The sequence below is a fragment of the Melopsittacus undulatus genome, chromosome 21, assembly GCF_012275295.1.
Source record: "Melopsittacus undulatus isolate bMelUnd1 chromosome 21, bMelUnd1.mat.Z, whole genome shotgun sequence".
In the NCBI taxonomy this organism is placed as follows: Eukaryota; Metazoa; Chordata; class Aves; order Psittaciformes; family Psittaculidae; genus Melopsittacus; species Melopsittacus undulatus.
Window position 1 is genome coordinate 1,677,809 of NC_047547.1, and position 27,683 is coordinate 1,705,491.

Genomic DNA, 27,683 nt, shown 5'->3' on the forward strand with positions numbered 1-27,683 from the left:
GATGAGAAGAAGCCTTTTCTCCACGTGGCTGGATTTGGGCTTGTGAGGTTCCAGTTGTTTTAGAAAGAAAGAGTAAAGTTGGTTTGCTGAAATGCACATTTGCTGCCCTGAAGTCTCCACGTGGATTTGGCTACTGCAGAAGGTCTTGTGTTCACCTTGGGAATGCTTTTCTGGCAGGACACAAGTGACAAACAACTAATGCATCTTGTATGAGACCAAGACCAGCTCCCTGTGTCCTGGAGGGCTGGTGATTCAGAGCAGATTAGTCATGGAATCATGGAATGGTTTGAGTTGGAAGGAACCTTAAAGCTCATCCAGTTCTAATCCCCTGCACAGACAGGGACCCCTTCCACTGGAGCAGCTGCTCCAAGCCCCTGTGTCCAACCTGGCCTTGAGCACTGCCAGGGATGGGGCAGCCACAGCTTCTCTGGGCACCCTGTGCCAGCGCCTCAGCACCCTCACAGGGAACAGCTTCTGCCTAAGAGCTCAGCTCAGTCTCCCTTCGGACAGGTTAAAGCCATTCCCCTTGTCTTGTCCCTCCATCCCTTGTCCCAAGCCCCTCTCCAGGCTTCTTGTAGCCCTTTGAGGCACTGGAGCTGCTCTAAGGTGTCACATTATCCAGGTGACATTCTCTCCCTCTGAATAACTTCCCACCCTGGAGATGCTAGCTGGGGCTGGAGCAGTAATTCAAGGAGGGGGATTATTTCCCAGAGGCTGCTGCAGACAGCAGGATCTGAATTTCCATGTCCCACTCCCTGCTCTGCCATCAAATCCCTGTAGCTTTGGGTAAGTTGCTCCCCTCGTGCCTCAGTTTCTGTAGCAAAGGTACCTTCCACTTGCACTAAACTGCTCTTAAGCCATCAGAAGGAAGAGAAAAGCAGGGCATGAACTAACACCTTGCCTGTTGTTCCCCTTCAGGAGATCACCTCCAAACCTGTCATCATTTCTACACCTACTCCAACCATCGTGCGACCCGGCTCGCTGCCGCTACACTTGGCTTACGACCCGCTCCACCCTACGCTGCCTTCCCCAACCTCTGTCATCACCCAGGCTCCCCCTTCCAACAGGCAGCTCGGGTAAGTGCAGGGGAAGCACACGTGCACTGAGGTTCCTCCTGCCCCGTCAGGCAGTAATTAGGTACCTCAATCAGTTCCTTGATGATGAGAACAACCGAGGGGCTGTGCTTCCTGCTGCGGCTGCTTGGGCATAAGGGCCTCGCTGCAGCACTTGTCTGCAGAAGCAGAATGGGGTGGAAGTGCAGGAAGCAGGAACTAATTGTCTCAGTGTAACGAAACGAGGCAAACCTCACCATGGGGAGGAATTAAACCCAGTCCCCCAACATGCTGACATGCCACTTGTTGTCTATGGTGAGAGCGGGGCTTGGCTGGGGACTCCCAAGTTGCTTTTGGAGACTGATGCGGCAGTGGCAGTGACGGTAGGAAATTGTCTGCCTCTTGTAATGGCTTTGGGAATTTCTCAGGCAGCTGTTGCCTCTGAAGTGTAACCTCTCCTGCAACCTGCTGGCCTCCTCCATGGTCAGCTCCTGCCTCGGGAGCTGTTTGTTTCGGCACATCTAATGGCCTGCTCCTTGTTGCTCCTTTAACAATCTGGAGCCAAGGCTCCAGAGCAGTCACTGCAGTGGTTACGAGCCCTGTCACACTGCTGGGTAGCTCCAGCCCTGCACATAAAAGGAAGGAGCCTAAAGGATGCAGGAAACACATTACAGGGAGCCCTCAGGAGACATATATTTAGCTCTGCTTCTATTCTTTGGTGTCAGGATGCATCTTTTTTGCTGTGGTCCTGGCCTCTCTCTAATTACCCTTGTTTGAGGCTGGCTCCTTACATTAACCAGGCCATTTGTTCTGGCTGTCAGTTCATATTTGTGGGTTTTGGTTTTTTCTCTGCTTTGACCCTCTGGCACCATCAATCCCAATTTCCTGATGGAAAGTTTTAAATCCTGTCTTGAGGCATTAAGGGGTTAAGTGATTGTCCGGAGGTTTTCCAAAGGGCATTAGAGTCCTTCTGTAACCCAGCCCAGGCACTGACTCCTGAGGCTGTTTGGAGTCCCCTTGTGCTTAGAGGCATGCAGAAAGCAGAACTGGAGTAAGCTGGACTTAAATATGATTTTATATTCCCTTTATAGCCCATGGGGGTTGATCCCTCCTCAGGGATGGGGTTGCAGCTTTGAGTGTCCCTTCCCTGGGGCTGGTGCAGATGTGGCAGGGCTGTCAGCGTGACAGAGATGGAGGGGAGGCTGTGACCTCCCTGTAACTCGCCTTGTTAGGCTGGGATTTTCAAAAGCAGCCTGGAGGATTTGGGATGCCCAATAGAAATGAATGAGAGGCGAGCGTTCGCATTCCCAAGGCAGCCTTAAAAATTCCAGCCTGAGTTATTGGCACCATGAACTCCCCCCTCCTCTGACCCACAGCTCCTGCTGCTCCCCACCCTGCCGTTACTCCATGCCAGCACAGCTTCCTCTGAGGAGTCAGCCCAACCTCGTCCATCCCCTTTTCATCCTTCCCCCAAAGTCCTGCTCCCAGCAGCTCTGCTCTGCTCTTCCCAGCTCATCTCTGCCTCCATTCGGTTCCCTGCTGCGCTGCTAGGAACGGAGGAGGAGCAGGACATCAGCCCTTGCTGGCAGAGGGGTGGTTTCCTTCCTCTCCCTGTCGTCTTGAGCTCGTGGGGCTGCCGGGACAGCATAAACTTGAAACCATCCATATGAACTCCAACTGTTGTTTCTGCAGGTCTCCCACAGGTTCCCTTCCCCTTGTCGTGCAGCTTGCAAACGGACAGACCATGCCCGTGCTCCCAGGCCCTCCCGTGCAGATGCCTTCTGTTATATCGGTGAGAGAAGCTTCCAGCACAGCCCTGCATGGCAGAGGAGGGGACAGCGTTTTGCTCCTGCCAAATAGATGCAGCCACTTCCCATTTTGTCAGCGTTAAAATATATCTCCCTTTCTTCCTTTCTTCCTTTCTTCCTTTCTTTCTCTTCCTTTCTTCCTTTCTTTCTTTTCCCACTTGTACCGCTGTGCAAGATCAGACTTGGAAGAGGAGGAGGAAGGGGGCAGCTCTGGCAAGGCGGTAATAGCACGTCCATCACACTAGAGGGCAATAAGTCTGGAATAAAACAAAGCTTTGCCTGGACAGATGGCTCATGCCATTGATCCAGAGCTGGGCACTGTAGGATCCCTGATTAGCTGCTTCCATTTGGAACAGCGTACCTCAATTGAAAGCACTGGAGCTTGCAGAGAACATGTTGGTTTTGCAGGCCAGGAAAGCCACCCTAGCTTTGCCAGTGGGCTAAAGAGCTGTTGGAATATCAGCCTTGCGGGATGTGCTTTTCCATACGGAGAATTTTCCATGCTGCAGAGCTCAGGAGCAGGTTTGCCTGGTGGGTGGGGGTGCCTTGTCCATCTTCTGAGTGCTTCAGCTCCTGACCAGGCAGCCCATGTGGATCCTTCCTGTCCTGCTGGGCATGTAACGGCCAAAACCTGCCTCAGGTAACAGGAATGTGGACGTCAGAGCAGGCAGATGCACAGGCAGCTCAGCTCAGCTTGTGGGCATGGAAACATCTTCAGACCTTCCTGTCTGTTTGAAACACACCATTGTGGAATGGTTGGGTTGGAAAGGATCTAAAGATCATTCAGTTCCACCCCCTGCAGTAGGCAGGGACACCTTCCACTGGAGCAGGGTGCTCCAAGCCCCATCTGCCAGGGATGGGGCAGCCACAGCTTCTCTGGGCGCCCTGTGCCAGCGCCTCAGCACCCTCACAGGGGAGAGCTTCTGCTTAAGATCTCATCTCAGTCTCTCCTCTGGCAGGTTAAAGCCATTCCCCTTGTCCTGTCTCTACATATAATGCTTTACAACAGCACACCTGAGTGGCTTATAAAAGCAAGTGCATACTCTAGTTTTCCCCCTCTTTGTGGAGGGAGAAAGCTTTGTGTAGGGATGCTCTGCCTTCCCCTTGGTGTTGTGGCAGCTTTGCAGTAGAGCTGTGCAGAGGTCTAGAGGAGATCTAATACCCTCCCATTGTATCCGCTCGCCTGTGCCTCTGGAAGGGAAGGGAAAGGAAGGAAAGGAGGCTTTAGAGCTGCCCTCCTTGTCCTCAGTGGTTGGTATGGCTGGGTGATTCGGAAACAGGCACCATGGCCACCAAAGGAGTGGCTGCTGGCCTCAGTGACAGCAGCAGGAATTGATGGCAGCAGTTAAAGGCTGAGCGTTTGTCAGGCTTAATAAATGTGCTCAGTTGGGGAATTATTACAGAGCTGCTTTGCGGAGCGCAGCATGAAACCACCTCAGCTTCCAACCCCCTTGTGTTGCTTCCTCCCTGATAGCTGGCTCGGCCGATGTCCATGGTGCCAAACATTCCCGGGATTCCTGGGCCACCCATCAACAGCAGCGGGTCCATTTCCCCATCAGGACTTCCAGTGCACTCTGAAGCCAAAATGGTAAGTGTTGAATCCATGCTGGGGAGGGCGTCACGTCCATGGTGTTGTCCCTAAGGTCTTCAGTGGCTTCTCTGAAATCCTATAGAGCCATCAGAGCATCTTCCCATACCAGGAGCAGGTGTTGGAAATGCCACCAGGAATATCAGGCTCATCAGCACTGCGGCTCTGGCAGGCAGAGGAGGCACGTTGTTGTCAAGGCAAACGTCAGCCCCATCCTAAACACGGCTGTTTAGTTCTAGTTCCAAGATAACAGATGGGTTGGAGGTGGGCTTGAGGAAGGCAGAGCCAAGAGAAGAGATGTTGTGCTGTAATCCAAGGATCCTGGGAATGGCTTTCATGTAAATCCCTTTAAAAGCTTATAAAAGAGTTTTCCTCTTTTGGCTCTTCATGACTCAAGCAAGGTGTAAGAAGAGGGGGCAGCAAACCCAGGCCAGGTTGGATGGGACTTGGAGCACCCTGCTCTAGTGAAAGGTGTCCCTGCCCATGGCAGGGGTTGGAACTGGATGAGCTTTAAGGTCCCTTCCAACCCAAACCATTCAATGATTCTCTGATTCTGTGACATCCCCCCCCCCTGATTTTTTGGCCTGGATGGGGTGGAGCTGTTTGCAAACCCACCTCTTAGAGCTGCTCACCATTGCTGGTGCATTGTCACTGCTCCCACTGCACCCTGTTTTGGTGTCTGCAGGATCCAGGGGCAGATCAGAGCTACAAGTGGGGTGAGACACCCTAAACCCTAAGGCATGAAGGAGCCATCCTGCCCCACTGGCCTGTATCTGGCTGCTCTGGCTGCTTGCAAGACATGGTCTCAGTCATGTGTAGGTCCTTCTCCATCCCAGAAGGACCCTTCTGTGGGTGATGAAGGACAGTTGGACTCTGCAGCCTGTTCAGTGCATGGTCTGTCTGCAGATCCTGCCAGCTGGGAGTGGACTGGTGCCAGTTGCAGTAGTAATTTTGGGATGTGGACACCTGTCTGCTTGGGCCTAAGCTGAAAGCTGCCTTTGGGAAGGCCAGATGGTGATGGCTTTCGGTTGGATTTGAATCAGCCGCATCCTCTGAAGAGCCCAATCCCCAGCAGCCTGGCTCCTCAGGTGATAGAGGAGCTGGTTAAAGCTTTCACAGCATGGAGAACATGTCCACTGATGTCCTTTTTCCTCCTTTAACAGAGGCTGAAGGCCAGCTTGGCGGCGTCTTCCTCACTGAACGGCAGCAACCTGGTGGTGGGCTCAGCCAGCACGATGGTGACCGCACGTCCGGAGCAGAGTCAGATCCTTGTCCAGCATCCTGATGCCCCTTCCCCAGCTCAACCACAGGTCTGCTGCTGCAGGGCTGGAGGTGCTGGGGTGTTCCCTTGCCTTGGGAAGGCAGGGGAAAACCTTGTAGCTTCCTGTTTTGCAGAATGGGTTAAACCCCCTTGTTTTTCAGTGCTGCTAATGCTCTCCAACACCACCAGGCAGCAAACTTCAGTAACATGTTCATTTGCTTGACAAGGCCTAGAGTTTGGAAAGAGTATTTTCGCTCTCTTCTCTCTGCTCAATTACTGGGGTTAAATGCTCCCCTCTTAGGCAATCAGCTCCAGTAGCTCCTGCCAGCTCACCAAATGCCAGCTTTCCATCAGGATCGCCACCTGCTCCGTCAGTTAGATAGGCTTCCAAAAGTTTAATATCCATATGCTGCCTGACAGCGAGTACCCGAATGGAGCTGCACTCCCTGATTGTGGTGGTGTAATTACAGAGCCCTCGCAGAAGCACCAGCAAGGTTGGGCCTTTGCCCTCCCTGACTTTTCCCTTTGTTCTCCCCAAATCAAAGCAGGAAATATGTGGCTTTACTTGTTGTACCAGTTGCCTCTGAGAGCTTCTTTAGCTGGAGGTATCCAGGGCAAATTGAACCCAACTTCATTCTGAAAGCAGATTATCCGCTCCCAAGCTGGAATTCGTTTGTGCTCCTGGACGAGTTACTGAACCCAAGCAGAGACTGTGCTTGGACCCGTGCGTGGTTGCATGCGTCAGAGTGGGACTGAGTGCTCCCAGCCCTGCAGCTGGATGTCACCCTCTGTCAGCTGATCCCTGATCCCTGCCCATGTGGGAGTCTCCAAAGTGCTTTTAAAACTCTTGAAGTGAAATGAAAGGGAAGGTGGTTTCCTCCAGGTGGTCATTTACCACGTTAGCTCCTTGGCATGGAGGGGAGGAAACTCCTGCTGTTGGTTACCTGCCCTTAGCTGACTGTAGGAGTTTGGGATTTAACTATTTCCCTGACATTGACATATTCCCTGGCTTCAGGATCCCAGAGAGTTCATTTAGGAAGTTTGCAGACTCCACTGAGGAAGGGCTGCCAGAAACACCTGGAAAAGGTTCTTTAGAATCACAGAACCAGCCAGGTTGGAAAAGACTTTTAAGATCACCCAGTCCAACCATTCCCCAGCACTGCCAAGGCCACCACTAATCCATGGCACTGAGGCCTCATCTACACTGTGTGTTAACTCTTGCAGGGACAGTGGCTCCAGCCCTGCCCTGGGCAGCCTGTTCCAATGCCTGAGCACCCTTTGGGGAAGGAATTGTTAATCATCTCCATCTAAACCTGCCCTGGTGCAGCTTGAGGCTGTTTCCTCTTGTCCCATCCCTTGGGAGCAGAGAGCAGGCCCCTCCTGGCTCCATCCTCCTGTCAGGCAGTTGTAGGGAGCAATAAGGCCCCCCCTGAGCCTGCTATTCTCCAGACTGAACCCCCCCAGGTCCCTCAGCTGTTCCCCATCTCTCTTGTGCTCCAGGCCCTGCACCAGCTCCACTACCCTTCTCTGGCCCAGCTCCAGCACCTCAAGGTCTCTCTTGCAGTGAGGGGCCCAGACCTGTCCGTCCTTCCCTTCCCTCCCAGCATCCTCTCATTGCTCCACAGCTCCTCAGCAGTAGGAGCTGATGGTGACTGGGGTCAGATCAGAGGCTCTGTCCTTTCACCTGTGTCAATCAGTGCATTTTACTCCCTAAAGCCCATCAATGAGCCTCAGTAATCAACCTCACCTGGTTGAGCTGTTGCTGCCTACAAAGCCTGGTGCTGAGCCCACCTGTGGCCTTTAGCCCTGTGAGTTTGCCATCCTTCCTCCTTGGCTGTCTCTTGCCCTTTTCTGGCCCCTCTCCAGCACCTCAATGTCCCTCTTGTAGTGAGGACCCAGAACTGAGGTTTATCCCCAGCTCCCCTGGTTCCATCACTGCACTGGGCAGCTCTGCAAACCCCAATCTCTTTTAACACCAGCCTCCCCTGCCAGGCCTGGTTGTGCTGCTGTGTGCCTGCCTGCCTGCAGCAGAACTTCAATGTCTCTTCCACCCCCAGGTTTCCCCAGCCCAGCCCACCCCCAGCACCGGCGGGCGCCGGCGGCGCACGGTGGATGAGGACCCGGATGAGCGCCGGCAGCGGTTCCTGGAGCGGAACCGGGCAGCAGCCTCCCGCTGCCGGCAGAAGCGCAAGCTCTGGGTGTCATCCCTGGAGAAGAAAGCCGAGGAGCTCACGACCCAGAACATCCAGCTGAGCGTGAGTATGTAACTGAGGCTGAGCACGGCCCCTTGCCAGCGTTAGGACCATCGCTCCGGAGGGAGCAGCTTCCCTGGGCTGCAGAGACAACGTGCTGCTGTCTGGAGCAGGAGTGCTGCCTCTGGATTTCATAGGATCATAGAATGATTTGGGTTGGAAGGGACTTTAAGCTCATCCAGCCACAGGCAGGGACAACTTCCATCAGAGCAGGTTGCTCCAAGCACCTGTGTCCAACCTGGCCTTGAACACTGCCAGGGATGGGGCATCCAAACCTTCTTCATTCAACCCATTTTAGTGCCACAGCACCCTCATGGGGAGCAGCTTGTGCCTTATATCTAATCTGAGCTTCCCCTGTTTCAGTTTGAACCCATCACCCCTTGTCCTATTGCTACAGTCCCTGATGATGGTCCCTCTTCAGCATTCTGAGTGCGGGAACGCAGGGGGGGGTTTCCCCAGAGCACAGCAGAGGGGCAGGATCCCATCCCAGAGCTGCTGCTCACACTCTGGGTGTGCAGCCCAGCCCACAGAGGGAGTCTGGGCTCAAGCACACACTGAGGCCAGCTCATGGGGAGCTTCTCCTCTCCCAACACCTTCACCAAATCCCACTCCTTGCTTTCCATCCTGATGCTCTGCCTCGAGCAGGCCATGGGGGAAGAGCTCTCCAGTGCTCTGGTTTCTCTCCCTGTCTCCTCAAATGGGCTCTGCCCATCAAGGCAGCAGCTCAAGGAGCAACACCAGCCTCAGGAGCAGGGCACAGAGGCCCCAGGAAGCAGCAACCCTGTGTGAGGGAGAGCTCTTTGCTGGCATGGGATCAGCAAAAGCAGCTCTGGTTCTCTTCCCTGCACAGAGGACCTGGCATCGGGGTGAGCAGGGAGGCTCTGCAGCCATACTGTTGCTTTTTCTTGGACAATGGGGTTTTCCTGGTTCTCCAGCAGCACCCTAGTGTTCCTAACAGAAGTGTAGCACATATAAAATACAGACTTCACTTCCATTGCTATCAGCCCCCTTGTTAATGCTAAGGATTGAAGGGTCTGCAGAGACTGAGCTGGGGTCCATCCTGGGCTTTTTCTTTCACTGGTGCCTTATGAGTCATGTGCTGGGATTTTCAATAGCACTGATCGTGGCATTTTCATTCTCTTCCCAAGATAATTATAGAAATGGTTTCCTCAGGCAGTTTTGAAATACAATTGACTTCATTCCAGCTGGTTCTCCAAACATCTCAGCAGAGGAATAACACACTTGCACAAAGTCTTCAGGGCAGTAGATCTGCTTTACAGACAAAGCCCACAGAGGTACCCAGAGCTTGCAGGAGCTCTGATGTTCCCCAGGGCTTGGCATGGCCTGAGCTGGTTTTACACTCAGCTTCTCACTATGTTTAGTTTTCCATCAGAGCCAACAGCATTTGCAAGAGGAATCAGGCAAACGTATGTCCAGGATTAGGTGATTAACATAGCAAGGGGCTGCTGGAGGGAAATGTTTGTTCATGTCTTACACACTAAATTCCCCAACCCCAAAACCACTGTTCAGAGTTCCTGGGCTGCAGACATCTCAGATTAGACAACACATTGTAAGTTGGTGGGGCACATTCAGCAATGTCCTGCTAGAGGCTATTGCCAAGAGCATGAGTGATGCACACGTGTGTGTTTGTTTTTCCATCCCAGAATGAAGTTACGCTACTGAGGAATGAAGTGGCTCAGCTCAAGCAGCTCCTGCTGGCTCACAAGGACTGCCCCGTCACTGCACTACAGAAGAAGACACAGGGCTATCTTGGTGAGTGGTGGCTTTTGCTGGGCCTCACTGCTTTTTAAGTAGGTCTAAACAGATGAAATGTGTAGGACACAAAGGGAGTTTTCATCTCGGTCTCTGCTCCGTCACCTTCCAGCTGCTGCAGGATCGACCTTGGTCCTGTGTTTTCTGCTGTTATGGCCTTTAAAGCCTCAGTATTAAGGAGGATCCACTCAGTGCTGGAGCTTCAGATTTCCACCAGGTTAACCTGGTTTATAAGATCTTGAAGCCAGGCAGAAAGGGTCACAGTGGTGTGAAAGCACCGTAGGAAGGAGGTAGCTCATCTGCTTCCTGTCTCTCTATTGTGGGATACTTGACAAATATCCTAGATAGAATCACAGCATGGGTTGGGTTGGAAGGGACATTAAAGCTCATCCAGTTCCAACCTTCTGCCACGGGCAGGGACCCCTTCCACTGGAGCAGCTGCTCCAAGCCCCTGTGTCCAACCTGGCCTTGAGCACTGCCAGGGATGGGGCAGCCACAGCTTCTCTGGGCACCCTGTGCCAGCGCCTCAGCACCCTCCCAGGGAAGAGCTTCTGCCTCAGAGCTCATCTCAGTCTCCTCTCTGGCAGGTTCAAGCCATTCCCCATGTCCTGTCCCTCCATCCCTTGTCCAAAGCCCCTCTCCAGGCTTCTTGTAGCCCTTTTAGGCACTGGAAGACTCTGCTTCTCCCTGGAGTGTAGGCCAGCGTCTCTCCACCCGCTCCCAGGCAGCCTGCCAAGCACTTGATATCCTCTTTGAAGTGAAAAACTATTGCTGCTCTGAAAGCAAAGCCAGAGTCAGAAAAGGCTAGACTCTATAAATGACATCATGGGGCTCTAGATCTCATTCTCTGCAATTCCCATCAAATTGGTTGAGGTTTGGGAGTAAGAAGCCTCTTTTTATCTTCGTTTCTTTCTTCAATTTTTTATATTGCTGCCTATTTCATTATAATCAACCCGGGAGCTAAGCATTATGTCTGGATTCTTATGTCATCTCTGCAATAACAATCCCACACTGTGGTATTTGCAGAAAGGCTTTGGGAGGATGCTGGGGTCCCCTAGCGTTGCCTGGATTAATGCAGGGATAGACGGAGATAGGAAAAGGAAGAAGGAGACAACGAAAGCCAGGAAAGCTGGCACTGTCCTTCCCGACTGCCTCCCGATTCCCATCTCCTGGCTCTCTGAAGCACTCTCCTGTGCAGTGAGGCACAAATACGTGTTGTAGAGGGCACAGCCAGTTTATTTTCCCTCATTACAGTGACTCAGAGCTTGAGTAATGTGGTCGTGAAGCTCCTCGCTGTCCCCCAGCCCTTGCAGGCAGGTGTGTAATGCAGAGAGGCAACATGATTTTTCCTGTTAACTTCCCAAGTTTACAGTTCCTATTATTATTCCTCACAGTCTGTCTACTCCAATAATAGGAATCCATCACACATCTGAATAGTAAAAAGGAAATTCACCCCCTCACTCCCCCCCCATCCCCGGCTGCCTTTTTTATTAGGGAGATTTGTGACTAAACAGGTCCTTAAACAAAAATGCCAGATTCCCTCGATGGAATTACAGCTGCCTCATGTACTGTTGGCTTGTTTTATTTGTAATACCTTGTAAATCTGCTTTTTGGGGATGCCAAACTCTTCTATTGCTCTGCTCGACCTTCCCTCGTCACTGAGTCAGTTTTCAGATCTCTGCTTGGCTGGTGAAGGCTGAGCCAAGGTTCCACCAGGTAAAACCCACTTGGGAAAGGGGTCCAGTATTCTGGGAGTGTTCGAGGCCAGGTTGGATGGGGCTTGGAGCAAGCTGCTGTAGTGAAAGGTGTCCCTGTCCCATGGCAGGGGTTGGAGCTGGATGAGCTCTCAGGTCCCTTCCAACCCAACCCATTCCATGACTGATTCAAACACCCAGTAGAAATCTGAGCCCTAAAGAACATTTCCCAGTTCACAATAAGGTTGTAAACCTCTTCTTTGACTTTCTTTCCCCCCATGTCATGGGATTTGCCATCTTGACGTGGAAGAAGTATCCCACCTCATGCCATTATTTTGCTCTTTTAAAGGAAGGTGACCGCATCTTACCTGTAATTCATCTAGCCAAGTGCACAGGAGGGAATTTCCTCTTGACATGTGTGGATAATGAGTGTATACCCCTAAAGAGAGAGGTCTGATTGCTCTCGCCTTGGCATTTGATAGGTCACAAATTATCCTTTGTGTTAGAAGCTCTGCACAGAGCACAAGGGGCTGTTTGTGGGAGGGAATCCAAAGTGCTGGCAAACCGATCCACATTGCTTGGAATAGAGCGCAGGAGAAGGTCTCTGCCTCCCATCCCTTCAACTGCTTCAGGTTAGGAAAAGAAATGGAGCAAGGAAACAGTTTGTGATGGGCTCTAATTGATTTTAATGTTCTAGAGGACAATAAAGAGCAAACCAGGTAATTTCTATTAAAAATGGCCCAAAAAAGCCGTGCCTTATGAAAGGGTTTCAGTGCACATTTACCCATGTGCTCACCAACAGATGGCAAAGACTCTGAAGGAACTATTGAGTCTCTGGGCTAAATGGCCTTGAACCAAGTACCATGCCAGGAAACAACATGTAGGAAAGTTCATTTCTTCTAATGAGGAAACAGATTTATTACACTAAAGGTTATGCAGGGTCTGCTTGTCCTCGGTGTGCAGCTTTATGCCTTCCTGGCCTCAATTCAGGAAGATTTGCTGGTGGTTCACCAAGGGATGGGGCCAGCAGGACCCGCTGGGTCATTATGTCCCAACTCTAATCAGTTTTATTTCCAGCCCTCGCTTGCTTTTTGCCAAACAGCTGCTTGAGGAGGGGCCTGGCTTGGTGGGAGGAGCTGGGATTCCTGCAGGGATCAGCCTCTCTGCTCCAGGCTGCTTTGGCTGGGAATTCCAAGGCCAGGTTTAGATGGGGCTTGGAGCAAGCTGCTCTAGTGGAAGGTGTCCCTGCCCGTGGCAGGGGGTTGCAACTAGATGAGCTTTAAGGTCCCTTCCAACCCAAAGCATTCTGTGATTCTAGGATTTAGTGAAAGGGGGGTGTTGAGTAAATCCCTGACTGATTTCTGCACATGCTTTGAAGCAGAAGCAATCTCCCATCCCACCACCTTGCTGCTATCACCCGGTAGCAACACTCACAACGTCTCTGTAACCTCATTTTCTTCTCTTTTCCTTCCATCCCTTTCTCCCTCTGTGGCCAAGCAGAAAGCCCCAAGGAGAGCTCGGAGCCCACGGGCTCCCCTGCTCCCGTTATCCAGCACAGCTCCATGACAGCCTCTCCCAACGGGCTCAGCATGCGCTCGGCAGCAGAAGCAGTTGCCACCTCGGTGCTCACGCAGATGGCAAGTCAAAGGACAGAACTGAGCATGCCGGTACCGTCACACGTCATCATGGCTCCACAGTCCCAGTCTGCTGGCAGATGATGTCCCAGCCTGGGCGTGTGACACGGAGCTCCCTGCCACTCGCAGCCGCAGAGACTGAGCGCAGCCGTGGCCCTGACGCCTCGGGGAATGAGGAGGATTTGTATTGCTTTTCTTCTTTGGAGTCTTTTCAAGTGAGTTGAGGGCAGCTGTGGCGCTTCTCACACTGCATAGCCTGTACAGACCCTGCCCAGCCACCGCCTGTCCCCACGGGACGGCCACATCTCTTGGGGTTGGCAACCTGTCAGCTCGCAGAGGGACCCGAACATGCAGAGCTCACTTGGAAAAGCACCTTGAAAGGTTCACTTTCAGGTATCAGTTACATTAACACTAAACCTCCATGCTCAGTGCATCCCCTTGGCGCTTTCACTCTTCCAGGTCGTCCCCCCCCTTTCTCCCTCCTCCTCCTCCTCACTCCCAGCAAAGGAAAACAGCTCTTGGGAGGCTGTGACATTTAGTCGTGCTGTCAATGTATTTTATTTTTAACAGCATGCTGCTTCCAGGCATCTGCTCCCCCCTCTGCTCTCGCTACCTGAAACATTGCACCTTCGCACAAGGAGCCTCCCTGAGCTCTGAGGTTAAAGGGATCGAGGTTTGTTTCCTCGCACACTCACTCCCAAGATGCCAGCAACAGGTTTTTGGACACGTTGGGAATGGAATTGCCATAAATCAGTTTGTGCCCAGTGATTGGGAGAGGGGGACACGGGGCTGGGGACACACACAAACATGTTCCCAGTTGCTTGTGCCGCACTGGGAGCTGCAGATGTTCATGGATGCTCTTGTACTGGGATGCTGTGGTTGCTGGAGTAAAGGTACCGGCTGGTTTAGCAGCAGAGGGGCTGCTCTCAGTCTTCCCTACAGGAATTGGTGCTGCTCTGTGCCCGCTGGGACCGGTGCAAAGGTGCTCTGGCAGGTACATACAAGGATGAGCCGTCCCAGCAGGCAGGAATAACCCAAGTCCCAGAATTCATCATCTGCTCCCAACTCCACTACAAAGAAATCCCTCCATTTCCAAGGATCATCTCCTCTACATGACCTTAACAATGGTGGCCTTAACTCATGAATTAGTTGCCTGTTCCGAGGGAGGGAGCACGATGTAGTGTTTCTGTTTGCCTGGGCTTTTACCTCTCTTCCGCTCTTGGTGATGGAGCATCCGTTGCTTCCCAGCCGGAGCAAAGGAAGAACAGAGCTTCCAGTTTCATGGGCTGGGTTAAAAACCCACCCTGGATGTTGAAAGACGCTTGGAATCGGGTCGGTTTTGGGGGGTGTGTGTGTGTGTGTGTGTCTGTGTGCGCTTCCCGAGGTGGCAAGCGTCTGGAATCAGGAGTTTGGAAGCAGGAAGGGGTGCTCCGTGCGCTCGGGCTCGTGGAAGGAACCTCACCAAAGTCCGTGGAGCTGCAGCAGTCCTTGGTCTTCCTCTCCTCCTCGGGAGGTCCCTCCTCACCTGAGCTCTCGCCCACCTCAGGTTGCACTCGCCACTTTTGAGCCAAGTTGGTGGTCAAAGTGATTGCGTTTGGCTTCTCCACACTTGGAAGGTTCCCAGGGACAGCAAAACCCAAAGCAAGAAACCAGATCCTGTTGGGGATGGGGCAGCTCAGCCATTGGGGTTTCTTATCAATGGGATCTGTCTTCCTACCCCTCCTTCCCTTTTCTTCAGGTTCTCTTCACCTTGGCAGTGTTGGCCATGGCGGGTCTGGGTTTGGTTGCTTGATGCTGCTCTCACTCTCCTTTGGCTCCTCTTGCTTCCAAAGTTGTCTCTTGCGGAATCGGGGTCACTTCTGCCCTTGGCAGTTCTCATTCCCTGTTCAGATCCTTCACAGCCCCCCCTTTTGTTTCTGGAAAGCTGCTTCTGCAGAGTCTGTACCCAGATATTTCAGCTCTTCCTATCCCAGCGTTGTTGCATTGCTGCAGTGAGGGTTTCAGGATGTCTTAGCACCGTGAGACCTGGGCAGAAAGAGGTTTCGAGCAGGCCGGGGATCAGGAGCTGTTTGGGATGGGCAGGATCTAAAGCCAGAGGGTTTTGCAGGACTTAGAAGATCCAGCCTGGCTCTGCCTCCTCTCGACGCTGCTGCTGGATGCGGGTTGTGGAGCTGTGACAGGGAGCAGTGGAAAAACCCATCTAAAACCCGTTTTGGTCCTGAGATCTCCCCAGTTTGCTTCAGGGGGTGGGGGGGCTTTGGGACAAGCGCCTTTATTTCCCTGGAAATAGCAGGAATGACAAAAATGTGTTCTAAACATATTTGCTTCCGTGAATCCCTGTTGTTGGTGTGCGATGCTCTGGGTGCAGCGCCTGAGTCCGACGGCAGCTCACCAGCTCCTCCTAGGCTCCGCAGGAAAACCCTGTCTGGCCAGGGATGGAAGGATGATTGAAGGAAGGGAAGAAGCAGGAATTGGGCTTTGGGCTCCTCCTGCCGCTGGTGCCTTGTTTGCTTCGTGGTGTTGGGGTCGGTAGGATGAGGCAGAGGTGAGGGGATGGTGGGGTTAGAAGGGGGGAACACTGAAGAGGCAGCAGATGGGGACAGGGCCACACATGGCAGTGCTGGCTGTGAATGCAGCAGCTTCCCCAGCCCTTAATGTTGCCTTTAGGGACTAAAAGTGACCTGATTTTCTGGGATGGGAGAGCAGAGGTCTCAGACACTGCTGGTGATGAATGGGGGCGCAGAGAGCGGCTCTTCCCCCTGTCCCCCAGTGCCCCATGCTCCCGATGCCATCAGTTCTCCTTTGTCGCTCTGTGCTCCCCTGCTTAGTGCCTTGGAAAACCCCCACATCCATGAAAACACCATTGTAAAGCTCCAGACCTGGGCAGGGAACAAGTGTCTGACCAAACCTTAATGGTTTCCATCATTTCATCGACCGGGTTCCAGCTTTTGGTGTCCTTTTTGGGGGTGTTCTAACCCCAAAGCATCCCATACCTGAACCACTGCTGTGGGAGCAGGTCCCGGAGCAGGAGTTGGGTCTTGCCAACAGCATCCCTGCAGTGAGGAAGGCAACCAAAACCCCAGCATGACCCTTTGCCAACGCATTTCCCCCCAGCCAGCAACTGGATGGAACTGTCTGATCCCATCCCAGTGTGATGGATGGACTTCCCAAGCCATAAATGTCGCTTTGGAGCACATGAGGTGAGGTCCATCCTTCTTGTGGTCACCGAAGCTGATGCTGAGCCAGACCCAAACCTCAGGAGCTGAATGGCACTGGTGGCTGTTGCTTTGCCAGTGGGATGGACACATTTGGGTGCCTCTTTCCAGGCTCTCCACTGTGTTCTCCTCTCCTGGATCATGCCTGTGCTGATCCCAAGGAGCCGATGGGCTCTGAGTGCTTCCAACAGCTCCAAAGAACCGCATGGGTTCTTGCCCTGCATCATCCCTTCCTTCCTCCTCGTGTCTCTGAGGTTCCTTCTCTAGGCTGTAGGTGGAGAGGTCAGGTTTCGGCTTTGGGGGTGGGTTTGGTGATGCAGGTTTGGTGATGCAGGTTCCCCTTGGTCTCCATGGCGATGGGAGAGGGTGAAGGTGGTGTTTTCCTCTCCTCCTGGTTCAGCTCTTGCTTGAAGACGTTCAGGGCAGGAAGCCCCACTGCTCTCTTGCTTTGTGCTTCAGGGTGATTCCTCCTCTCTTCCCATGCTCCCAAGGGATGGAGCACCCCAGACCCTGCTCTTTGCCTTAGCTTCACCCAGCATCATCCATCCCTCCTCTGTGGCCCATTTGATGTGTTCCTGGGGCTCCTGCAGGAGTTTGAAGGTCACGTTCTGGTGCTGATGGAGGTAGGGACATCCCCAAGGGTGGCACCAGCCACTGGGATTCATTGTCCTGATGAATAGAAATGGCTGAAACCCACATCCCAGGTGGTTGTTCCCCAGCTGAACCCTGGGAATGCTCCTTCCTTGGCCTCCAAATCCCTCGGGATTAGGGAGTTTTGGGGTCGATGCCCCTTTTCCTCCTTGGTTCTGGATTCCGATGGCTCAGCAGATGTCAGTGTTGGACTTTATGGACCCGTTTCCCTCTGGTTCCCCCCCCTTGTTTCCATGCCCTGAAACAAGCCCAGGAGGTGACAAAGGGACACGATGGTCCCTGGGGAGGTGGGAGGAGGGTCTGGGGTGTCCCTTTGTGTCCCCCCCGCTGCTTCCTATGCCGAGCTTCCATGGGAGAAGCCAAGAAAAAGGACACCCCCCCGCCCCGAGGGTGTAGTATCTATTAACCCCCACATATCTATTGAGTATATACAGCCCTATATAGACGTATAAGCAACTTCCCAAGCGGATGCGCAGCTCCTTATGGTTTTTCCAGCTGTAACCCCCTTCCCGCAGTGTCCCCCCACCCTGTGAGCGGGTCCTCACAGCCCCCTGGGGACACGGGGACACACGGGGGGGACACGTCTCGTACCAAACATGTAACGTGCCTTTTATTTATGCTGCAAATATAACATTAAATATTACCCAGGAGCCGGTGGCTGCTGCCCTTTGCTTCAGGGGAGGTGATCTGGGTGGGTGGCACCCGTCTGGGGGACACGGGGTGGTTGGCACCCACTTGGGTGATGCTCTCAAGTCCTCCTTGGGAGCACCATGGGGTTGTCGCCTGTCTGGGTGACACCATCCAGCCATAACTTGGGGTGCCAAGGGGTGGAAGCCGTTGACCCTGCCTGGGGGGTGGGGATACAGGGTGGTCCGCGACACCCAGGGGCTGATCTGGGGCGATTTCCGCTTGTTTTGGGGCAAAGGGAGCCGGGGAAACGCGATTTGTGTGTCCCGTCGGGGCTGCAATAGCGCAGCGTGGCCACACGGTGGCGGACATGAGCCACGATGGGGAAGAGGGGGACCGGGATGGGGGGGGGGGATGCAGCGAAGGGGTCCCTGTCTCAGGGTCCCTGTTAGGGGATTGGGGACAGCGTGGGGGGGGGGGGGCTCACTCTGGGGAGCCCCGGTCCGAGGCGGGGGTCCCGGGACTGGGGGGTTCTCTCGGTCCGGGCAGCGCCGGTAGTGCCGGTTGAGTGTCCCGGGCAGGGGATGCGGAGGGGCCCCCATCCATTCGTCATCATCCGCCCATCACCCGTCACCACCCGTCCGTATCCGTCCATCCCCGGGGGCCGTCGCTGCTCGTAAATGGGTTCCATTAGGGGCGGGGGGGCCGGGATTGATTTAACCCCCGGCCTTTCCCCCCGGGACCCCTCGCTCCGGCCCGGCTATAAGAGGCAGCGGCGGCAGCGGCACTGGGGGCGATGGACGGGCGGATGCTGCTGCTGCTGCTGCTGCTGGGGGGGGTCCTGTGTGCGCCCCGCTCCTGCCCTGTGGACCCCGGCCTGGCCCCGGTGAGCGCCGTCAGGGGTTGGGGGGCTGAGAACGGGCTCTTCTATTGCGGGGGGGTTGGAACCCTCCGGGTCCGGCTCTGCCGTAACCTCCCATCCCGACCTCCCCGTCCGACCCCTCCCGACCTCCCCGTCCGACCCCTCCCCACAGGCAGCCGCCGCCGTCTCACCGGGGCCGCCGCTTCCCGCAGCCTTCCTGGGGGTGATGCTCCGGTCTCTGCAGCGGCCCGAGCGCAGCTCCGGACCCCCCGTCCAGCCGCAGAGGTGAGCGGGACCCGAGGGGGTCCGGGAGGGTCTGGGGGGGACCCAAGAGTTTGGAGGCACCCAGAGTGGGACAAGGAAGTGGCCTGGATGGTGCCGGGACCCCGTTAGGGTCTGTCCGTGGATGTCCCATGTCCGTGTCCCTCAGTCTGCTTCCATCTGCTCCATCCCCTTTTGTCCGTCTGTCCTCACTGTACCTGGCCTTGTCCGTCTGTCCACCCTCTTGCATCCCTCTGTTCCCTTTGGTCCCTCTGTCCCTATCCTTCTGTACCAGCCTGTTCTTGTCCATCTGTCCACCCTCTTGCATCCCTCTGTCCCCTTCGGTCCCTCTGTCCCTGTATCCCCTTTCCCATCCCTCCATCCTACCCGGTCCATGCGTCTGCCCCATCACAGGGTGAGGGTCCAGCCCCAGCTCAGCCCTCGCAGTTGGGACCCTCCGGCCGCCCCCTTCTGGACCATGGCGACTCCGCAGCGCTTCGGCCGCCGCCGCTGAGCCTCCGTCCGCCAAGTCTGTCCCAGTGTCCGTCCATCATCATCCGTACCCCAATAAACTGATGCCACCCCCTGAACAGTGACTGTTCATTGGTTTGGGCTCTAAAATGTGGGGATTTCTTCATTTATTGTTTTAATTTTTATTTTGAAACATTCATTTAATTTATATATATATATATATTAACCTTTTTTGCTTGTTCTCTGCCAGGAATCGCAGTGGGCTCCATGCTGCAGGGGGTGGCAATGTCACACAAGGCACCTCAGACAGAGTAGGGATGTGTGCAGGGGGATTAGCAATGGGACCAGGTGGGATGAAGGTTCTGGCACAAGGTAGAAATCCCCCATCAGAGCATCATCCATTAGAATTCAATCCAAGTTAAATCCAAAGGGATATCAGTTACCTTTCATACGGGGGGTGGGGGGGTGGGGGTATTTAGTCCTGAATCCCACTGACATAGGTCTGGGCTGAGCAGTTGTCCTTTCCCCTATAACTCCAGGAATTGAGGGAAAAGGCACCGGAACCAAGCTGGGGACAGAGGCTGGTGCTTTGATATCCCCCAGGACCAGTGGCCATAGGATCCCTATGGGATGCTCGGGAAGGTTGGAGACATCAGGAATGAGCAGCAGGATTGAGGGAAGGTTTTATTACACTTTAGGGAAAAGGAAGTGGAGAACTGTGGGTCTGAAGGGAAGGGAATGGGTACAGGAGGAGGAGGTTGGGAAACCTTGGATGGGTGAAGGCAGCTGCATGTGATGGATGGATCCTTCCCTTGGAGCACCCAATGGCTGCTGGCCGTGGAGGGTCCAACATCCCCATGCTGATGGTGCTGGAAAGCTGATGCCTTGGTTTGCCATTTAATTGTACCTTAAAAATCAAACCCAAACAGACACGAAACAGCTTCAGCTCCCCCTGAAATCAGAGTCAGAGCTTTGGAACAGCAACAGGGATTTAACACATTGGTAAAGGAGCAGCTTCAGCAAGACCAAACCATGATAATATACCCGATAAATGCTGATCCCACCACGTTTATCATAGAATCATGGAATGGTTTGGCTTGGAAAGGACCTCAGGGTCCAGTTCCAACCCCCTCCCATGGGCAGGGACACCTTCCACTAGGCTGAGTTGCTGAAATGAGGTGCAGAACATCAGGACAAAAGCATGGGGAGAACCAACCAACCTCTTCCCATTGGAAGTTACTGAATTCCCCCAACTCATCCAGCTTCATTTCCTTCATCTTATTACAAATGAATAGCAGAGAATCCCCACGAGTTGAACGCTGGCTGTTGGGGATGACTTACACCAGCAGTGGGGATGCAGCAGGGAAGGGGATGCTGCGCGGCTCCTCCTTTAGGTACCTCTTTGTGGAGCTGCCAAACAGGAGAGGAAAGATGGGGATAAACCTTCCCAAAGTGGGATTTCACTTGGGATGGGGCTCATGGAGCAGAGCTGGGTCATTGCCCAGTGTGTTCCCCTCTCCTCACCTGAACTGCTTGGTGTTGATGAGCCAGTGCACGAAGTCCTTGGCCTTCATCTTGTCCAGGTAACGGGTGAAGTCGCTGGTGAAGGTTCCTTCCGAGTGTCTCTTCCTGTTGGACATCAAGGTCTGGGCATTCTGTGACTCGTATGAGCTCCATCTGCTTGGGCTGGGGCAGATAACATGGCTTTAATGCACATGGTGGCATCCTGCACCCTTCCGGGCACAGAATCCTCTCAAGCAGTGACCGTGTGGAGCATCCTCCAGGAAAGCTCTAAGGATCCCTAAAAATCATTTCCCAATGGGGTCAGCACAGCCTGGACGGGTTTATCCTGACATTACATGGGATATCTCATCCCATATTATTTGCCTTGTGTCTTGCTTGGCTGTAATGGGTTTGTGCCTTCAGTCTGCTGCTCCTGGAAAGGAGTGCAGTGCTGCCCGAGGCTCCTATCAACCCCTCCAGGATGGAGAGGTGATGCTGGGGTCCCTCCTATCCTAAATTGACCCCAGAAGAGAATTCCCAATGGATGTTCCTCCCCATGGAGTGAGGCTCAGCATCCTGCCCGAGCATCCTACCCAATGCATTGGGCCCAACACATCCTGCTCAAAGCTCTGCTCTGCTGCATCCCACTGCATCCCATCACTGGTCTGACACATCCAAGAATTCCATGGGATTAGATATGGCAATATCCCTGCATGGGCTGGGAGAGAGCCAGGAAGGAGCATGTCTGGAGCAATGAGAACAGGAACGCTGCAGTAGGGAGGCAGCAACAGCAACGGCTGAGCTGCTCCAACAGCCCCTGCCCATGGCAGCACCTCCTGCACCAGCTCCACCAACATTCCCTACCTGGATGTGTCATCCAGGTCCTCGGTGCCCATCGGCCACACTATGGGGCTCAGCAAGGCCAACACCAGCCCGCAGAGGTTCAGCCACTGCACAACCTGCATTGGTCCTGGAGAAGGCAATAGTCACGATAGAGGCATCCACATCGCGATAGAGAAAACCATCACTGCTGCCCCCCCCTCCCCAGCCCTGCAGTGTGGCATGGGACAGGTCCAGCCTGGGACAGCCTCCATCCTGGAATCCTGGCTGCGTTTGAATGGATGCAATGGGAATGCAGCCTCACAGTTCCCTATTGGGACCTCTGCCATTGCTTAGGAGAAGGCGCAGAGCCCTAAGGAAGGGTTTGGCTAATCTGAAGATAGAATTCATTACAAGAAACATCATCACAATCTCTATCTAGGACCACTGCATCTATCCAAGAGCCCTATTTCTATCCAGGAGCCCTATTTCCATCAAGGAGCCCTATTTCTATGTGGGAGCTCTATTTCCATCCAGGAGCATTGTATCTATTTAGGATTGATTTCTTCCGATATAGGGAGGAAAGAAGGCAGGAAAAGGCTCTTACCTTTGCCCAGCCCCTCCGAGCAGGATCTCCAGTTCCTCCTCCCAGCAGGTTGTGGAGATGCTCTTCCCCTTCCCAGTGCTTTTAAGCTTGTTAGGAGGATGCTGTGAGCTGACGGGAGGTCACTGCTGCTCCTGGTCGGAGCTGGATGGGTCACTGCATCATTAGAGCAAAGTGGGGCTGCTGCAGGAGAGGCTGTTGCCATGTTTCCAGCTGACACCTTCAGCAGGGGATGGGGCTTTCGGGTGTTGTTCTGCTCTGGTTTTGGCACTTCTGGGCCCAAAGGAGTGACCTGTGGGTTTCCTCCTTTCAGGTGACTTGGGCCCTCATTGCCACCGCAGGTCCTGCGGGGAGAGGTGGTTTCTCTGCCCTTTCACACCCCTCTGGGTTGAGTTAAACACACACAAAGGAATAAAGCAGGAGTACAAGTGTCAAAGAAGCATTTGGGTACCCGAATGCTGCTGCTTCCTGCTGGGTACAACCTGGCTCAGATGCACCCTTGGATCCAAGCCTGGGTTTGTCCCCCAAGGCCAGATGTGAAACTGGAGCTGTTCAGCATCATTTGGTGGTGGCTGTGCACCAGCAAAAGGAGCATGAGCAGCCGGTCATGGATGTGATCCTGCCCCTCTGCTCTGCTCTGTAAGACCCCACTTGCAGCACTGGGTTCAGTGCTGGGGTCCTCAGCATGGACATGGAGCTGCTGGAGCAAGGCCAGAGGAGGCCATGAGGATGCTCAGGGGCTGGAGCAGCTCCCATAGGAGCCAGGCTGGGAACACTGGGGCTGGAGCAGAGGAGCTGCGTGGGGAGCTCAGAGCAGCTTCCAGTGGCTGGAGGGGGTACAAGGATGCTGGAGAGGGACCTGCAGCAGGGACTGGAGCGATGGGACAAGGGGTGATGGGTTCAGACTGGAACAGGGGGAGCTCAGCTTGGAGATAAGGAAGTTCTTCCCTGTGAGGGTGCTGGGACACTGGGATGGGTTGAACGGAGCAGGTTGGGATGCTCCATCCCTGGCAGTGGAGCAAAACCCTCAGCTCCCTGGAGCTGCAGGAGCCCAATGAACCTCTGTGCACTGCTCCTGATGGCAGCTGCCTCTCTGGGGCAGTTTGGAGCTCTCGGCTATGGAACACGCATGGTTCAGTGCTCAGGGGACTAAAGGTGCCCCTTGTCACCCTGCACACTGTCAATGGGCAAAGCTGGACCACATTTCCCCTTCATCCAACACCAGCCCCAGAGATGAGGGCTCCAGGTCCTCATCTTTCTGTGCTCTCCCCCCATTCTGGGGCTGGGTAATTATTGCTGTGCTCCCAAGGAGCTCTCTGCAGCTCCCATCCCTGTCAGAATGGGGCTGGTGCTCATCTTGAGGTGCTTTTAATGAGGGCCGGGGGTGGCCTCACCAAGGAGCCTGTCATCAGAGGGGATTAATGAGCTCAGCCTGCCCAGAGAGGTCTGGGTCTCGCACCCATCACTTGCGTGGAGGTGTCTGAATGGCACCAACTGAGCCCACACTGACTCTGGTTGTGATGCTCCCCCCTCCCTGGCCCAGGAAGGCACATGAGGAGCCTGCAGTGCTCAGCTCAGCCAGCTTCCTAATGCTCATTGGGCTTCCTAATGAGGCCTCCCTTGTCAGGGTGGGTTGGACAAGGGTCCTGCAGGAGCTTTCCCTACTGATGCTGGGCTCCTGGCTCCAAGCATCCTCCGCGCTCCTTCCCTTTCCACCTGGTTGGGTTGCTGCTGGATCTGCCACCCTAAAGGACCACACCATGGGGGCATGGACTTAGCTTATAAGATCATAGGATCATGGAAGAGCTTGGGTGGGATTGGACCTTCAGAACTATCTGGTCCAATCTCCTTGCAATGAGCAGGGGCACCTTCAATCAGATGGTGCCCAGGGATGGGGCATCTCCTCTGGGCAACCTGATGGGCAGGAAGATCCGGGTTTTGTCCCGTTTTGATCCCATTTGATGTGTGTATGGACAGCAGGTGGCAGCCTTCCTCAGGCAGAGAGCCCTGGCACCAGCCAGGCTGGGGAAGAGCTTTAAGCTCAGCCAGTCCAACGGTTCCAAGGCCACCACTAAACCTATGGCACTGGGGCTGTGTGAACACTTGTAGGGATGGTGACTCCAGCCCTGCCCTGGGCAGCCTGTTCCAATGCTGAGCACCCTGTGGGGCAGGAATTGATCCTCAGCTCCATCTAAACCTGCCCTGGTGCAGCTTGAGGCCATTTCCTCTTGTCCCTCAGCTGTTCCCCATCTCTCTTGTGCTCCAGGCCCTGCACCAGCTCCACTGCCCTTCTCTGGCCCAGCTCAATGTCTCTCTTGCAGTGAGGGGCCCAGACCTGTCCATCCTTCCCTTCACCCCCAGCATCCTCTCATTGCTCCACAGCTCCTCAGCAGTAGGAGCTGATGGTGATTGAGGTCTGATCAGAGGCTCTGTCCTTTCACCTGTGTCAATCAGTGCATTTTACTCCCTAAAGCCCAGCAATGAGCCTCAGTAATCAACCTCACCTGGTTGAGCTGTTGCTGCCTACAAAGCCTGGTGCTGAGCCCACCTGTGGCCTTTAGCCCTGTGAGTTTGCCATCCTTCCTGCTCCTTGGATATCCCTCCTGGTCCTCTTTGGCTGCCCCTTGCTCCCTGTGCTCTCTGCATGATGCTCTGCACTGAGAGGTGAGTGCTTCCCTTCCCCTTCCAGAGGAGAGCAGATGCTGAGGACTGTGCTGGGTGCTGTGGGGTGGTTCGGAGCAGGCTCAGCCCCTTGGGGCACCCTGGCCCAGCACCAACCATTGCTGGGTCATACTGGGGCCCTGCGGGAGCTGAACTGGGGCAGCTCTGGGCAAGTGAAGCTGTGAGTGTGTGAGGAGCATCTGTGGTGGTGCCCATGGGGTTGGGTTTGTCTCACGTGGGTTTAGTGCTGATGTGCTTGCAGCCTTCCAAAGCCCTTGTGCAGGGGTAGGGTTGGTTTGGTTTCATCTGAGACAAAGGGAGGTGGTGGGAAGGGTTTGTTCCTGCTCAATGTCCCCTCTTTAACATGGTTCATTTCTGCTCAATGCCCCTTTGGCTTTGAAATAGGGAGAACTCGGTCAGGTTTATTTTCTCACCTGCCTCTTCTTCCTGCCCATGATGCTCTCAGGGTCTTGTGGGAGCTCATGAGACAAGTTATCATTGTACATGGGCTGAAACGGCCTCAAGTAGAGCCTGGAGCTAATGTGGTCGAGGTTGGCACTTCAGCCTCTTGATTTCAATGGGCCCTCAGCAGGTCTGTGTGTGATTCACTCCTCAGCACGGCAAAAGCTCCTCTTTGAGCCCTTCTTTGGCTGTTTGCGATGGCTTTTACCTTGGCAGTGATTGCTGGCAATGGGCTGCTGAAACCTGAGTGTGCCATAAATAAAACCTGCTTTGCATCCAAATGCACCAATTAATCCTGGGTGTGTTGCTGCAATTAGATGACAAATTATGCCTCCAGATTCACTTGCCTGTTTAGATAGAGAAGCTGTGTTTGCTCAGCCGGGGACGGCTGCCCATGGCTTTCCATCTACCCCAGGGGATGTGCAATGGTAAACAGGGGAGCTGCACCCTGCTGCAGTGGATGAATTCAGACCCTATGGCCTCAGCTCCTTTACCTGCAGACTGGAAGCTGGTCTGCTGCCTGCAATGGGCTTTTGAGCTCTCTCGTATTGCAAGATGCTAGTGCAGAATTCACTCTTGCAATGTTCAAGCCTTGTAAAGGAGCTGTGTGAGGTGTTGGGGTCCTCAGCGTGGACATGGAGCTGCTGGAGCAAGGCCAGAGGAGGCTGTGAGGATGCTCAGGGGCTGGAGCAGCTCCCATAGGAGCCAGGCTGGGAACATTGGGGCTGGAGCAGAGGAGCTGTGTGGGGAGCTCAGAGCAGCTTCCAGTGGCTGGAGGGGGTACAAGGATGCTGGAGAGGGACCTGCAGCAGGGACTGGAGCGATGGGACAAGGGGTGATGGGTTCAGACTGGAACAGGGGGAGCTCAGCTTGGAGATAAGGAAGCTCTTCCCTGTGAGGGTGCTGGGACACTGGGATGGGTTGAATGGAGAAGGTTTGGATGCTCCATGCCATCAAGTCCAGGTTGGATGGGGCTTGGAGCAAGCTGCTCTAGTGGAAGGTGTCCCTGCTTATGGCAGGGGGTTGGAACTGGATGAGCTTTAATGTCCCTTCCAACCCAAACCATTCCATGAATTAAGCCCCATCAGACTGGGGCAGGGGTTGCCTTCAGACCTGCAGCTCCCGTTCCCTTCTAGCAATTGTGGGTACCTGATCTGACCACTCTGCTCTAGCTCTGAGACTGGGGCTGGTGCTAAGCAGCACCACTGATGTGCTGCAGGATGCTCCCTCCTGATCACCCTGGTGCTGCAGTGTCCCATTTGCAGGTTGATTTGGAGCAGGTCTTGATGTGGATGGAAGTGCTTTATGGTGAATGCACCAAGACACTGAGGCACTGAAAAGCTGTGGTTGCTGCTAGAGAAAGGTGTTTTCTTCACATGCTGTTTCCATGGAAAAATGCATATCTGGGGGTTGAATTATAAAGGATGAGTAAAGCCAAGGCAGGGATGAGTAAACCCAAGCCCAGGCTCCTACAGGGATGCTGCCTGTGCAGAGCTGAGCTGGTTCCTGATGTTCAGCTTCAGTTCTGAGCTCCAAATCCAAAGCAAACACCAGGACAAAGGCATAGAGATAAGGAGCCTCTTGATGTCCCTGTTTACATACCCGACTTAAATCAAACCTTTATCTCCTGATTAACTGCTCCTACAGGATTTCTTTGTGAGAGAGCCATAGAGGCTTTCTTATCTGGTTGGAACAAAATAGGCTGATAGTGGTTTATAGCCCTTTCCCTTTGGATGCGGATTGATGCTGATAGCACCTGTCATAATTCCTATGGACTCTGGTCCTTTAAAGGAGGAGGGGGGAATGGTTCCCTGTTGGAAAGCAATTGCTTATTTGGGTGAGTAGCTTGAAAACTACTCAAGAGAGGAGAAAGGGTTCATTTTCTCCTGTTGGAGCTGCTTGGGCAGGGAAAGAGCTGCTCCATCACAGGATGAATGCTCCTGTCGGGAATGAGAGGGGGAAATCCCAACAGCTGAGAGAATCCTCAGGGAAGGGGAATTGATTTCTCTCTCTTTGAGGCCCTTTGACAAGCAAAGGCAAACTGTACAGGGCATCTTGAGCTTGTTTTGATCCTGCTCTTCCCCTCCCCAGCTGCACAAGAGGGCATTATATCAACCTGCAGCTGTACCTGGCTCGTGGGCAGGAGAGCTCTCGCTGTCTTGCCAAGCAGGATTAATGTCAAGCCGGCAGCCAAGGGCCGTATCCTGGAGGATGCTTGCCAGGTGCTCGGTTGTGTTTTGTTTGGTGGTGGTTATGGTTTTAGGGGTTGTTTCTGGGCTGACTTGGATCCTGGATCTCCAGGACCCTTCCCATGCAGCAAAGCTGGGCATGAGGACTCATCCTCCTGTGCATCCCGATGCTGGTTGGAAGCCACGAACTTGGGAATCTCTTGTTTTAGGGGAAACCAGCCCAAATGCTGAGTGTGCATCAACCCCTGGGTGGGAGCTCAGCCAGTTCAGAGGCCTCTTACTGGGCTGGGGCTTAA

At 54.0% G+C, this 27,683-nt stretch overlaps 3 protein-coding genes across 3 annotated transcripts in view; 2 read left to right on the forward strand and 1 right to left on the reverse strand.

The window, feature by feature from the left end:
• The window catches only part of ATF7 (activating transcription factor 7), a 64,286-nt gene extending 46,716 nt beyond the window's left edge, over positions 1-17,570 (forward strand). Inside the window, exons 6-12 of the mRNA XM_034071443.1 lie at positions 919-1,076; positions 2,745-2,844; positions 4,335-4,448; positions 5,612-5,758; positions 7,767-7,964; positions 9,626-9,734; positions 12,929-17,570. Coding sequence (XP_033927334.1) covers positions 919-1,076; positions 2,745-2,844; positions 4,335-4,448; positions 5,612-5,758; positions 7,767-7,964; positions 9,626-9,734; positions 12,929-13,146 — 1,044 coding nt within the window. The 3' untranslated portion in view covers positions 13,147-17,570. The remainder of the gene's footprint in view (positions 1-918; positions 1,077-2,744; positions 2,845-4,334; positions 4,449-5,611; positions 5,759-7,766; positions 7,965-9,625; positions 9,735-12,928) is intronic.
• Positions 17,571-18,351: 781 nt separating this feature from the next.
• On the forward strand, positions 18,352-19,192 carry NPFF (neuropeptide FF-amide peptide precursor). Its single transcript, XM_034071616.1, has 3 exons — positions 18,352-18,441; positions 18,590-18,702; positions 19,093-19,192. The coding sequence occupies exons 1-3, from the start codon at positions 18,352-18,354 to the stop codon at positions 19,190-19,192; spliced, it is 303 nt and encodes a 100-aa protein (XP_033927507.1).
• A 1,294-nt stretch (positions 19,193-20,486) lies between these two features.
• Positions 20,487-21,617, reverse strand: LOC117437359 (exendin-3-like). The gene is made up of 3 exons (XM_034071617.1): positions 21,517-21,617; positions 20,674-20,829; positions 20,487-20,559 (listed from the first exon to the last, which is right to left on the reverse strand). The coding sequence occupies exons 1-3, from the start codon at positions 21,615-21,617 to the stop codon at positions 20,487-20,489; spliced, it is 330 nt and encodes a 109-aa protein (XP_033927508.1).
• Positions 21,618-27,683: the final 6,066 nt, after the last annotated feature.

Excerpts from the sequence above, each read along its gene's own strand:
- LOC117437359 (XM_034071617.1), bottom strand. The coding sequence starts at position 21,617 with ATGCAGGTTGTGCAGTGGCTGAACCTCTGCGGGCTGGTGTTGGCCTTG. Across the intron at positions 20,830-21,516 it reads GACCTGGATGACACATCCAG|CAGATGGAGCTCATACGAGT; the intron begins GTAGGGAATGTT and ends CCCCAGCCCAAG. Across the intron at positions 20,560-20,673 it reads ATCAACACCAAGCAGTTCAG|CTCCACAAAGAGGTACCTAA; the intron begins GTGAGGAGAGGG and ends CCTGTTTGGCAG.
- NPFF (XM_034071616.1), top strand. The coding sequence starts at position 18,352 with ATGGACGGGCGGATGCTGCTGCTGCTGCTGCTGCTGGGGGGGGTCCTG. Across the intron at positions 18,442-18,589 it reads TGGACCCCGGCCTGGCCCCG|GCAGCCGCCGCCGTCTCACC; the intron begins GTGAGCGCCGTC and ends CCCTCCCCACAG. Across the intron at positions 18,703-19,092 it reads CCCCCCGTCCAGCCGCAGAG|GGTGAGGGTCCAGCCCCAGC; the intron begins GTGAGCGGGACC and ends GCCCCATCACAG.